This window comes from Chelon labrosus (assembly GCF_963514085.1).
Source record: "Chelon labrosus genome assembly, chromosome: 7".
In the NCBI taxonomy this organism is placed as follows: Eukaryota; Metazoa; Chordata; class Actinopteri; order Mugiliformes; family Mugilidae; genus Chelon; species Chelon labrosus.
The window spans coordinates 2772781-2786207 of NC_140343.1; the positions used below are offsets into that span (position 1 = coordinate 2772781).

At 42.4% G+C, this 13427-nt stretch overlaps 2 protein-coding genes across 2 annotated transcripts in view; one reads left to right on the forward strand and one right to left on the reverse strand.

Annotated features, from left to right (window-relative positions):
• Positions 1–4838, reverse strand: part of zc3h3 (zinc finger CCCH-type containing 3) — a 59575-nt gene extending 54737 nt beyond the window's left edge. Inside the window, exons 1-3 of the mRNA XM_084548234.1 lie at positions 4701–4838; positions 1797–3255; positions 1418–1590 (exon numbers count right to left, since the gene is read on the reverse strand). Of these exons, the coding sequence (XP_084404360.1) occupies positions 1418–1590; positions 1797–3255; positions 4701–4746 (1678 nt within the window). The 5' untranslated portion in view covers positions 4747–4838. The remainder of the gene's footprint in view (positions 1–1417; positions 1591–1796; positions 3256–4700) is intronic.
• Positions 4839–5117: 279 nt separating this feature from the next.
• On the forward strand, positions 5118–13090 carry cyldl (cylindromatosis (turban tumor syndrome), like). Its single transcript, XM_084548891.1, has 15 exons — positions 5118–5496; positions 5746–6205; positions 7718–7999; positions 8085–8163; positions 8252–8430; positions 8580–8745; positions 9513–9654; positions 9980–10090; positions 10181–10272; positions 10357–10420; positions 10516–10648; positions 10847–10955; positions 11050–11168; positions 11721–11934; positions 12028–13090. The coding sequence occupies exons 2-15, from the start codon at positions 5771–5773 to the stop codon at positions 12210–12212; spliced, it is 2310 nt and encodes a 769-aa protein (XP_084405017.1). The 5' UTR covers positions 5118–5496; positions 5746–5770; the 3' UTR covers positions 12213–13090.
• Positions 13091–13427: the final 337 nt, after the last annotated feature.

The following is a 13427-nucleotide window of genomic DNA, read 5'->3' on the forward strand; positions in this document are numbered from 1 at the left end:
TATTCTACAGTTCGTTAAAACAATCCAATTTGCAAAAGGATAATTATGCATTAGCTCCTTTTTATCTACTGGAGGGAGAGCGGTGCCAGGGCTTGATAGCGGCGGCGCTGCCTGCCTCCACCTCTGCAAATTACCCGCTATCGGCACTTGTTCGCCATCACGGCTGAATTGGGCAATCAATTAACCTCCCTCCTCCTCCTCCTCCTCCTCCTCCTCCTTCTCTTCTAGTCGGCCTGCACGCCTCTCCTGTGACAGCACAACACACAAAGGCCCCACATGGAGGACATGGACGTGAGCTGCTGCCCTCTGCTGGAGAGGACTGGGAGAGCTGCTGTCAGAGCTACAGCAGAGGGGCCAATTAGCCGTCAGCTTGGTACCAGTTCCACGCTACAGACCAGTTATAGGTTGGTGCTGACTATGTAGTGTGTTCTGACTGGCGAGAAGAAAAGAAAACAAAAAGAAACCAGCATGCAGAGACATAAAGTCATGATTTCTGAATGCACACGGATGTAAGAACTGCTCGAGGAAGATCTTGCAATATAGAAGAATAAGCGTCAGACTTGTAGGGAATACATGCTGTCGCTATGTGAATGACAAACAGCAGCATCATTTGAAAAGCATACGTCGTACAAAACGGTAAAAGAATGTGACTCCTTCACAGACACCAAAGTAAAAAGAAATAAATCGATAAACTCAGAAGCAGATGAGAATCCAAAGGGAATCTCATGCTGAAGTAGCCTGAAGCAAAACCAGCAAATCAAGACGCAATCAGTGCTTTGCCCCAAATATGTCCCAAAAGGTCCTTCTGTCACTCACTGTGTGTTTAAAAATGTCCTCCGTTACCTTTGACCTTTAAACTAAACCTGAAACAAGTCATGCATACGATATTTTCAACTGAAAGAAACAAAAAATCAAGCATGGTAGCCTGGACGGTGAGATTGTGCATTGAGGGAAACGATGCGTAACAAGAAACTAGTCAAATCATTTCAGTGATTTCTGCAGCTACAGACAGTACAGACCTGGAATAAACCGTAATCTGTGTCATTCAAACCGTCTCAGACTAACTGAGGATAATTTGGTCCCACTGATGGAAGCATAACATTAGTGGACATGCACATGTAAAGCAGTTGACTGTTTAATGGAAAGCTGTTTAGCACCACCTACTGGCTGTAGGGTTGAATTAAACAAAGTGCATTTGAATCTGAATCTACATTAAAACCTCGTCCATGGAGAGTCTTACTGTTTATAAGAGAAGAACAAAGCTGTATCATAACTAGCCTCCTAACCAATTCATGTTACCTTCTATGGGTGAGTATTTAGTTGAGAGTTCAACAGAGCAACTCCTGATAGAAACACTGTAGAACGATAAATAGACAGCAGTCATTCTGTACTCTGCTCTGGGGTGTGTGCTCCTTACTTGTCCTCGGTACGGTGGGGGAAAGACGCCTCAGCTTGTGCCTTCCAAAAGACACGAGTTCCCTGGAGGGTGTCCTCCTCCCTCCTGTGGGAGTCCTGGTCAGGGGCTGGACTCGACCCCGCGGGGAGAACTTTACAGCTGACGGGCTGCTCCACTTGTCTGATCCACCGACACTGTGGTCATAATACAGAGAGCAGAGAGCAAAGGAAAAGTCAGCACACATTAAAAAAAAAAAAGTCACATAAAACACTTGGCTGCCACCTTCTGGCAAAAGACTGAAAGAAGCATAATTAGAGTGGCTGACTATGATGATGATGCTGATGATGCTGATGATGCTGATGATGATGATGATGATGATGTGAATGATGCAGTCATTTACCTGCTAGCAGACTTCCTGATGATCTTCATCCTGCTGCGGAGCTTGAACCCGGCAGGCGAGGAAGACGGGAGGGAGGCACGGAGGGGTAAAGTCGGGGAAACAACGAGCCCCGCTTTCACTCCTTTGCTGCTTTTCTCTGCCGCCCAGTGGAAGGCAGATCTGCGACGGGCCACCGCTGCCCCTCCCGTCACTGCCAGAGGGGTAGCCTGTCCACCTGCCTTCCAGCGGTAACGGCTGCTGTGAGAAGAACCGGCAGAGGAGCTTGCAATCCCCCTTTTCAATTTTAAAGAGGGAGAGGCGCCCGGTTTGAGTTTCTTGGTGGCGTCTCCCTTCTGCAGACCTCTCTGAGAAAGACTCAAGGCTTTGGGAGACAGAGGCTTTCGAGACGTCTTGGCCTGGGCTCCAGCTGCGGACACCCACTTGTACTTTGAGGTCTTGGGGGCTCCAGTGACCGGGCTGAGCTTTCGAAGTAACTTCTTGGCAGGGGTTTTCTTACTGGCTGAGACTGATGACGGACTTCCAGAGGCAACTCCAGCTTTTGAGACCGACGTTGGGGAAAGAGCCACAGCCTTGCTTGGGTGGGGGGGCATGGTGCTAGCTAGTTTGGGCTCCAGTCCTCCCGCGTTCTGGCTCTTTATCCAAGTGAACTTTGATTTGCTAACTTGGGGCTGGCTGAGCTGAGATAAGGAGTTGGGTTGTTTTGATACGGCAGACAGAGCAGAGAGAGCTGGTGTGGCGTGACCAGATGCTGGAGCCGTAGCAGTAACAGCCTGTTTTGACTCCGTGCTGGTGAGGGACGCTTTTATCTGTACTTGGGAGCTGCTCTTTACTCCAGCAGGGACGTTGCTGGCCTTGAGTGAAGATGGCACGTCTGTAGGAGCACAAGCTTTCTTTCCTGGCAGGACTACACATGTGCTTTCAGACCTTTGCTGAAACTCTTGAGTCTGCGTATGTGGAGTTTCATGTTTCCTGGTGATTCCTGTTGAACTTGAAGCTTGTTTTACACCTTCATGTTGAGACACGGCCGCTCCACTTTTTCTGAGGGAGTCTGCGTGTTTATTATCTGTTGCTACGCCTCCTATTCTGTTTATATCTCCCTCTTTCTTCTGTTGAGATATCCCTGAAGATACAGTGGCAGTTTTGGTTCCATCGCTCTCTGTTGTGGCGGGCAGGGAGCTGCTGTGAGTTACACATCGTGGAGTAGACTGATGAAAAGAGGAGGAACTGGTGGAGACAGGGGCATGTCCAACAGCAGACTGCGGGGCATTATTTCTCAGAGAGTACGTTTTCCTCCAACTCCCACGGCTCTGAGGAGCATATGCCCTCCCTGTGGAGCTGTGAGGATGGCTGCCAGACGCACCGCGGCCTCTGGCTGATGGTGGGGCTTCCGGGCGCCTCTGCTGCTCTGTCCCTGTAAACGGTGCGTCGCCATGGATGCTCTTATGTTTATTGATGAGATCTGAGAATTCAAAAATGAAAAAATAATAAATCTACTGTAAAATTATTTCAAACAAAATCAAAAGTCTCAGTAGAAACATCTTTTTACAGTTACTATCACTACGTGCTATACAAGTTTTCTATTGTCCAACATAAGTTTGTGTATGTATTAATTATCGTGTCACTTCCTGAGAGCCTCCTTAAGAGTAAGAGGCTGTAACCACGGTGACCTCATCCTTACTGCACTGCCTCTGGCCATAAGCCACCTGGCCATAAGCTATTTATGGCAGCTTATTGTCTTGTGCCTGCACACTGTAAATGTCACAGACTTGTACTATTGGTTTAGGCTCCAAAATATTATGTTAGGAGGGAATTTCAGACACAGTTTCCAGTGATACCTTCGATGAGTGACCGCTGTCGTTAAACTAATCTCCGAGACACTGCAGTTCTGCTAGAAGATGGATTATCTGCACCTACAGGAGATCTGGCAGTGATGTGACACTGACTATTACATGCCTCTGGTAGATTTCAGGGTTTCCCACACCATGTTAACACTATGACGGCCCGCCAGGGTATAATTGAATATAATTGAATTCAAACTATTTGTGTTGTTTTTCCTATTGATCCCCAAAGCAGCTCTCCCTCCCTCTCCTCCCCAAAGCCAAAGCTCACCTGCTCTGTCATAATCTTATTCTATGTGCCATACACTGTATAAATAGTTTTTAATAGCTGGGGTGGCGTCGTAATTAGTAGCTTTCATTAAGACAGTAGAATAAATAGAATTTTGTGGGAGGGGAAAAAAAACAGCCAGGGTCTCGTGAAATTTTGTGAAAAACACTACATTCTGTCAGACTGATTTTTCGCCTCTGCCATAAATTGTATCCCCTCCTTATAACCAACAGTCTCTGTCCTACTGTCAAGTGTTTTAGTTTTGACATGTCTGTTAATGTCTAACATTGGACAACTCTGGACATTATGGAGGATCTTCTTCAAGCATAGCACAAGTTATAGGGGAATACACATTCCATAGCTTTGGGTGATCTATCTAGGTAAAAATTTAAAGTTTTCAGGGCGGACTGTGGTGAACAAACACACTACAAAGATACTTCGATTTAAGCCAAAACAATGTTTTGGGTTTGTTTTATCTAAGCTTGTTCTTCAGCTAACAAGCCTGGACAACTGAACAGTTACAGGAACTGATACCACCACAAAAAGCGAGTTCCTTACGTTCAAAAGTAATTACACACAGAGAAAATAAACTGTCACCAACGTCTCTGTTTAAACATACGAGTAACGCTAACGGTTATTTTAGTTCTGACCACGGTGAGCTGGAGGTAAAGCTAACCGTTAACGTTTGAAAAACACCACGCAGTTTGAAATTTAAAGCTCGTTTGAATTTAAATGTTTTCTTCTATCCCTCCGCCTGTTAAAACCACAACTGTCGACATTTATAAAGTAGATACTCACTTTGTAGATGTTCAATCTGCCTCTTCAGCGATTCTCTCTCCTCCATGTTTACGGCCGCGACGGCTCGTCATCAAAAAGCGACGACGGCAGTCCCCTGCGGATGACGTACTTTATAATGGCCAATCACAAGTACGGACCTAAAAACCTATATCCCTCAGTGCTGACTTACAGGCTTGAAGGTTACGTAAATTACTGCGATTTTTTTTTTTAACTGTATTCTACATTTTAATTTTATTTGTGTTAGTTAAATTACCAAGACATTTCGTTTATTTTTAAAACGTTAATTAAAAATCTTTATATTTATTTTTATTTTTATTTTTTGTGCGATAACGTAATTTAGATTTTTTTTTTAAATGAAGACAATATACATGTATACAAACTATATATAATTTATAGCTAGATTTGCACAAGGTACTATGTGACTAAAACACAGCTTTTCGTATTTTCGAAAACTATTATTAAGTAAAACCCACAGGCTGTCTGTAAGACCTGACTGAGGGCAGCATTACCCATATTTAGCCAGCTGGCTGTCAACAGTTTTGAAAACAGCAGCGTCACTTTGAAAATATTCAAATGTTTGGGCATTATAACGTTAATAACCTATCTTAAAGAGGTACACTGTACACCAAAACAGTATTTACTTAGTTTAAAAACTTTGTAACGTTAATTATTAGAGCGTGAAAAGCGAACGACGCCTCCGTGGAATGAAATGAAACGGGAAGTGAAAGTTAAGGCAGCTGAGAGAGACAGAGAGAGACAGAACAGAAAGTAAACGCTAAAGACGTCTGAAGTGAAGGTAAAAGCGAACTATCGCTAACTTTATCACACATCCCTGTCGGAGAAAGTAAAACAAATAGTCATTTCTGTGCTGAATGTGTTCTGTTAGCTCTGCTGTGTTCAACGGTCGCTCTGATTTCATGTGGTTAACTTTGTAGCTAGTTAGCTACAAGCTAGCTTCATGGTTGGCAGCAACCCGATAATAACCTTGTGATGATTGTTTTGTGTATTTAACCCATGTGTGTTTGTTTGTGTACTGCTCCTACAGCGCTACAGCTCCTGGCTTCAGCATCATGGCGTCAACAGACCACTACTACTTCATCTTAACAAAAAAACCTGATTACCCACAACACGTCAAGCCTGGACGCATTTGTTACATCAGCAAATACAAGCACAGACCAGAAGAGAGAAGACCTCGTTCTCTCAAGTTGCCAGTCTACTTTTTTGGTTCAGAGTTAGGACTAGATTATCGCATAGACATCGGCAGCCTAGAGGATCTGAGCCGGGAGGAAGCCCAGATGCTGCTGGCCCTGCCTGAAGATGGTGAGAGGCTGAAGTATTTCAGACACAAAGATGCTCTCCAGGCAGCGCTCAGACTCACGGAGGATACGGCAGTGACTGTAGAGGAAGAAGGAAAGATTCTGAGAGGGATCATCCGCTATATTGGACCAATTGTGTTCACCCCTCGTTATCCTCTGTCAGCAGTACTCTTTGGGATTGAACTGAAGGTGTGTCTTTAACGCGTCAGCTCCACCAGATCAGAAATCTGAATAGTTTTGGTTTCATGGAAATGCTGGAAATGTTCACAAAACTAAAAACAAAACAAAAAAGTTAGTGTTTCAGACTGTACCCTACTTCATTATGAAACTGACACTCAAGGCTCGTTAGAAATAAAGATGCACAGAAGCACTTAATTTGATTTTGCACGACAAAGTCAGTATCGGTGAGGTTTAGAGAGTGAATTCTGGAAGTATTTTGTGATACTAAAACTTCTGGTAAACAGAATGTGAGGAGTTAAAATAACATATGTTAAGCTCTGATAGTCTGAATATTCCCATATAATGAAAACTGGTTTTAGTGAAAACATAAAAAGTCCTAGATCAGTCTGATAGCAGCATCTGAACAGGATTCAGGATATGAAGAAAACTGTTTGTCCTGACTGCAGCATTTTGTCTCTCCATCCTGCTGTGATTTCCAGACGAGGTGCAGTTCAAATTAAATGAGCCTGCTGTGTGTGCTCTATAAGCAGTGGTGCATACTCCACCCCGACAGGACAGTTTTCATAGAACTACTTGCAGCCACAAACTGATAGTAAATGTAAAAAATTCCTCCATTTATCCCAAGGAAACAAACGTGTTTTCTTAGTTTCTGAGGTGGAGAGAAATTTCAGTGTTCAGACCTTGCATGAACATCCGTCCTGGGCAATTCAATCGCAAGTGGCCAGCTTAAAGCACAGGTTTAAACACTTTAAGCATTTGACTGATTCCGCATTTGGAAGTGGTCTGACCTAATTTCTTTGGCAGTGTGAACACACAAGGACACATTAAAGACCACCTACTCAACAGGGGTAATCTTACGTCAGCAGCGTTTTGCCTCATTCATTCAGAAAAAAAACAACAACACACAACCACTATTATAAATGATCTGCTGAAAAGGAAAAAGCAGCATAAGTGATGTCTGTTCATTATTAAGGAGAGCCTTTTAAAATATTCTGTTCTTTTAACTAACTAAATAATAGATAAATCTAAAGGTTTCTAAAATAACTAACATCAGGGCGGACATGAATTAATACTTTAACCATGTGATTTCACTGAGAGGGAGAGAGACTTTACAGCTTGTTCCAATATACGGATCACCTCTTCAAGGTGTGACGCACCCACAACAAACAGCTGTTGATGGTTATTATCCAGCAGTAGGTAGAGATCCATTAGAGAGCTGTTGAAATATTTCAAATTATGTTGGTGTTTATTTGCATTCAAAGCGAGAAACTGAGATTGAGTGAGGAGACACATTTTAATGCTAGTAGTGACCACATGTACTTAAAGCTTGCCAGTTGTGATCAGATTTCCCAGGACGGATGTTAATGTCTGAACAGGGTTGAGAGGTCTATCTCTCCAAATGTCAGATACCATGAATGAAAAATGAGTTACCTTTATGTGTATGAGTCCTTGTGGTTCAGGATATACTGAGCTGAGGATGTAGTGGTGATGATTGTTTTAAATCTGCTTTTTTTTCTGCAGGGATCTGACAGAAGGAAGGGGAATACTGACGGGACTTATGACTATAGGACATTTTTCCACTGTGAGAAAAATTGTGGCATTTTTGCCCCGTTCTCCAGAGTCAGGGCTGCGGTCCCCAGCACCTTGTCGCCCCCCTCCGACCCTGAGCCCTCCCTGAACAAAGAAACAGAAGCGCTCTCTCCAGGGGACAGAGTCACTTACTTCATCGATGATAAATGTCTCCATGGAATGGTGGTGGATGTGCACGAAAAGGGCGGGCATCAGGTTGTTCGGATCTCCACGGTAAGGAATAACACAGTTAAAAAAAGGATTTTTAAAAAAAAAAAAAGGATTTGACTGAAATGACTTTTTGTGTGTGTGATTTCAGGACACAGATGACACCGGGAAGAGAGGAGGCGTAATTAAAGTTCCTCTAGAAGCGGTCGCCAAGGGGGAGGTGCCTGCAGGTCAGAGCAACTCTTTACACAGTGAAGAAGAGTGAAGCTGGTTCCTACGCTTGTGATAAATCTGACACAGATATATTTTTCACTGTAGATCCAGAGAACATGGATGTCGATTCACCCCCGGAGGGCCCACACACTCATAAGTTTGACATGAGTCTGGATATAAACTCTATGGTGGAGGTGACCGTAGCTAAAGGCAATGCATATGGAATTGTCCGCTGGATCGGCACACTGACTGACCGCGAGGTACTCATGGCCGGACTGGAGCTGGTAAATATCTTTACTAACTTGTTGTTGTGAAGATTCATAACTACTAAGTTCTTGTGTGGACTCAACGAAATCTGAAGTCAAATCATCTGCGACAGAACAAAAGAGGTTCTATGTGTTTAGGTTCATGTTAAATTTCATTCCGTCCGCAGGAGGATGAGGTGGGAGTGAGTGATGGCACCTTTAAAAATACGCGATATTTCGAATGTCCTCCGAAGAGAGCTCTGTTTGTGAAGCTGACCTCCTGCCGTCCTGACTCGCGCTTCCAGAGCATCTCAGCCAATCACTACGAGAGGATCCCCAAACTGGAGGACACAGGTTAGGTTGTGAAAGGTTGTGTTTGAGCAGAGGATCCTTTATTTATTAATGAGTCCTGTAACTACCCACTGATGTCCAGAGGCTTCAGTCTAGCAAGGTCTCAAGGTGTGAATGAGGATCAAAGTTTGTCAAGACTTTATTAACACAGATTTGCTTTGGGGTACAGTTAGTGTTGTGGCATAATGAATAAAGAGAATAAAGATATGTTAAATACAGACTATACCAGGGGTGTCAAACTCATTTTAGTCACGTACGGCCCAATTTGATCTCCAGCTGGCCAGACCAGTAACATAACAGCACAATAACCTATAAGTTTAAGGTATTCCATTTGTTTTAGAGCAAAGAATACCAAGTAAAATAGGAGAATGTTTACATTTAATAAAGTATCCTTGAGAAAACATGAAATTTCTTAAGAATAATAAATGTAAATTGGGCACATTGCTGTCTGCTGTTTAGTCCTGGGTCTCAGTGTTGTGTTCTCTGTGGACAAATTAGTAATGGCAGTTATTTTCATTGAAAGATTGCAGTCTTATATATGTAATTTGTGCAGTTAGCAAATTCATGCTGCGGGCCAGATTAGACCCTTTTGTGGGCCGCTTTTGGCCCGCAGGCTGTATGTTTGACACCTTTGGTTTATACTGTATATTGTGTTTCCGATATATCGCCAGCTGCACACAAATGCAAATCAAACACCTCTATATCTCTCATGAAGTTAAAGCGTTTTTACTTCCGTACATGATAACAAATAATAGTGTCTGTGTTTTCAGATGTAGAGACAGTTCACGATACGGACATGCAGAAGACTGTAGCTCCTATCAGCACGGAGCAAATCCACCAGCTGCTGATTGGACGAATGAAGGGGATCCAAGGGCACCATAACTCCTGCTACATGGACGCTGCCCTTTTCAGGTCAGGATGATGAACATATGATGATCAGTGATGTGCCACAGATCTTTTGCAAGACTTGAAAGTGAACTAAATGTCATTTGTAAAGTTCAGGCTATAATAATGTTTGTACCAGCAGCTGCAGGTTATTTTCAACGAAAGAACCAACCAACTTTTTATAATCTGTTTCGTTGTTGCTCTATTTCATCAGTGGCCTTGACTTTGTGATGACAAAGTTAGTCTCTAAGTGTTTTCAAACAGGCTGAATGTCATTATAAAATCCAGTGTAACCGTCATGTCACGGAGCATTCATGGGTGTTTCTTATTTTTGAATCTTTTTTGCTTGTAGTTTGTTTTCCTGCTCTTCAGTACTTGACTCCATGTTGTTCAAATCGACGACGCCTCAAGACGCCCCAATTCAGAAAATACTGCTCCATGACATTGTCAACCCGCTCCGCAGGTGTGAGATTCTGCGTATTTATGTCGTGCAAAATGTCGTAATTAAAAAAAAGAAAACACTAAGCTTTGTGTTGCCTTGATTTGTTTGCAGCAAGGGTTTTGTGAAAGGCCAACACATCATGAATTTCCGGCAGCAGCTGCAGAGACACGGCTACAGTCACTCCTTCACCACCGACGAGAAAGGTTAGTTTAATCCAGAAGCTTCTAAAAAGAAAAGATTTTAAGTTTAATTTAAATAAAGTGCTGATGGGACTTGTTGTCTTTCAGATCCAGAGGAGTTCCTCACCGTCATCATGCACCACATTCTGGCCCTGGACCCGCTGCTAAAACTGTTAGCTTACCACCACACCGTAGCTTGATCATGAGGCATATTTCGGGACTCCTTTCATGGAATAAGCACATGTTATTTTATCCTCTCCAATCTAGTTCTGCTGCCGGTAAAGTGCAGGAGAGCTACTGCTACCAGATTTTCCTGGACCAGAACCACAGCCTGGTCCTGCCGACCGTCCAGCAGCTCCTGGAACATTCCTTCCACAACGCGGGACTCAAGCTGGCAGAGGTCAGATCTGTGGCTCCCACTCCTTAACTGAAATGCTTTCAGTTTTGTTTCTAATATAACAGCAGTTCAACATTTATGTACAGTCGAATGAGTTTTCCCTCTGTTACTGAGTGTCCAGTAGGTGGCTCCGTTGCACAGTTCTAGCAGAGGACGTCCTGGAATCAGTTTATTCTTATTTTCGTGGTTGTGTTTCTGCAGGTGCCGTCCTGCCTCATCCTCCAGATGCCTCGCTTTGGAAAGAAATTCAAGATGTTTGACAAAATCATTCCCTCTCTGGAGCTGGACATCACTGACCTCCTGTCTGAAGGTAACATTTAGAGGACATGAACGCACATGCAACACCATTCAACACAGTGAACACAAACCGTGTGTGTGTGTGTGTGTGTGTGTGTGTGTTTCAGGTCCTCAGCAGTGCATCATGTGTGGAGACCTGGCAATAGAAGAGTGCACCGACTGTTTCAAAGATCCTGTGTTCAGCTCCACAGGATTCAAAGTCTTCTGCAAGACGTGTTCATCTCAGGTTTGTCACATTCTTGCAGTTATTTTGTGTGTCTTTAGCAAAAATAGTGGCCCTTCTCTAGAATAAAGAGAAGGCACTGACGTCACGTTTCCATGTGACACATCCCAGCTCCACTTCACCGGCTTTAGCTGCTATTAGAGATGGAGATGAGATGAGAGACAAACAAAAAAAAAAATGAACCTGAATCAAAGACCTTCATCACAATATGGATAGTCACTGCGTTTCCTGACAAGTTTAATGTATACACTGATCAGCCACAACATTAAAACCACGGACAGGAGAAGTGAAAACAATTGACCATCTTGTGACAATTCAATGTTGAATTTAATAATCTATCGAGGAGAAAATCCAGAAATTAACTGGTTCTAGGTTCTTAGATCTAACCATGTGCTTCTTTTCTCTTTATCTCAAACTGAATATTCTTGATCATGGTGGATCAAATTAAAAAGATATCTCACTGGGCTCAGGCGCCTTCACACTAAATGAGTTATTCTGAAAAATAATGGTGATTAGAAAACCCTAATAGATTGTTGTTTGTGTTTGTCTTCGTAGGTGCACTCTCACCCTCAGCGTCACTCCCACAAGACATCGCTTTTGGAGATTCCCACCGCTTACATGGGTCACAGCTTGTCTCACTCTCTGACCAGAGACAAACTGGAGCTGTTCGCTGTGCTCTGCATCGAGACCAGCCACTACGTGTCCTTTGTCAAATATGGTCCAAACAACGAAGACTGGATCTTCTTTGACAGCATGGCGGACAGACAAGGTGAGTGTTCTGTGTTTCTTTTTTTAAACGCATACACTCATTAACCACACGTGAAGACGAGCACTGACCGGCACCGTTGTGTATCGTGTGCAGGAGAGAGAGACGGCTTCAACATCCCCGAGGTGCACGCCTGTCCTGAGGTCGGTACGTACCTGGAAATGCCTCTTGCCGAGCTGGCCAATCAGGTGCCTCGAGACATGAAAGGCGTGGCCAAGCGTCTGTTCTGTGACGCCTACATGTACCTGTACCAGAGCACCAACATGTGCCTGTATCGCTGACGGGCAACAAGAACATCGGAAATGAAATAAGAAAAAAAAAGATCTCTGTTCATACAGTTTACTTATATATGTGTAAACAATATGTGAAGTTATACAAAAAAAAAGAATAAAAAATAAACATACAAACGTATATATCTTAATTTTCTTCCGTGGCACTGGCACAGTGTTATCAGCCTTCAATAATTTATAAAAAGTAGTGTTTTATTAATGTTTTACTTCTGAAATATTTGCTGAAGCGAGTTACAAACTGACCGTGTGGTTTCAGTGTGATTTTGCATTAGAATCTGAAGACAAAAAAAACAGAAAAGTCAATCGCAACACAACATGTGATTGACTTAAATGACATTTTGCACTGTAAATTACAATTTTATACTTTAATGTTTGATAATTCTATTTAAATTTATATTTACAATTAAAGTAAATATATTTTTTTTTCAGATAAAAACCCACCAAAGTAAACGTAGTATTGATTCAGAGTGGTTATGAATATCACTACACGACTTAATTGTAAATATACTGTTTTGTTAATTTGTGACGAAATCTCAACCATTGAAGCTTAATGTTTTCTAATCAGGTTTTAGGATGGTGGGTGGACCAGTTAACTTTATATGTTTGAGTAAAATACGTCAGATTTGGTGTGTTGTTTTTTTTTGTAATTTCACCTCAGGAAATGATAACTTGTGCTTTTGCATCTATTAGCATTATCAGTGATGTTTGATTTTATAGTAAAATGCTGTTTATTGAATAGTTGAGAAAACAAATGGCTAATTAGGGGTCCTGGCTGTGGACTTTTCTATTTTTGCTATGTAATATTGCTGCTAGTTCTGACATACAGTACAATGAACTCAATCAATAAACAGAAATAATTGAAAGAAGAAGACGTCTTTGTGTCTGCAGTTGTTGTTGTTTTTGCACTCCAACAAATTAATTATATATTCCTCGTACATTCACACTTCCATCAGTAACTCCGTAAGTTGCCCTGTGCAAATTTATAACATTTAAGTTTTTGTGGTGTCCCCCAGGGATCAGTTCTGGGTCCCCTTGTTTTTCAGTTTGTGCATGCGTTACCTAGGAATCCTGTTATCATTTGTTCCTATTCGTGTTTATTTAAAAGAAGAATGTGATGTAGTTCCTATCTGAAAGCAAAGATTAGATAAAAAATATATTGTCTGAAAGTATTTGACACATTCGTTTTAAAATAAGGTTGAATTGAAT

Coding starts and splice junctions, on each gene's coding strand:
- cyldl (XM_084548891.1), top strand. CDS start 5,771: ATGGCGTCAACAGACCACTACTACTTCATCTTAACAAAAAAACCTGAT. Junction 8,000..8,084: donor AGGTTGTTCGGATCTCCACG/GTAAGGAATAAC, acceptor GTGTGATTTCAG/GACACAGATGACACCGGGAA. Junction 10,421..10,515: donor CTGGACCCGCTGCTAAAACT/GTTAGCTTACCA, acceptor TCTCCAATCTAG/TTCTGCTGCCGGTAAAGTGC.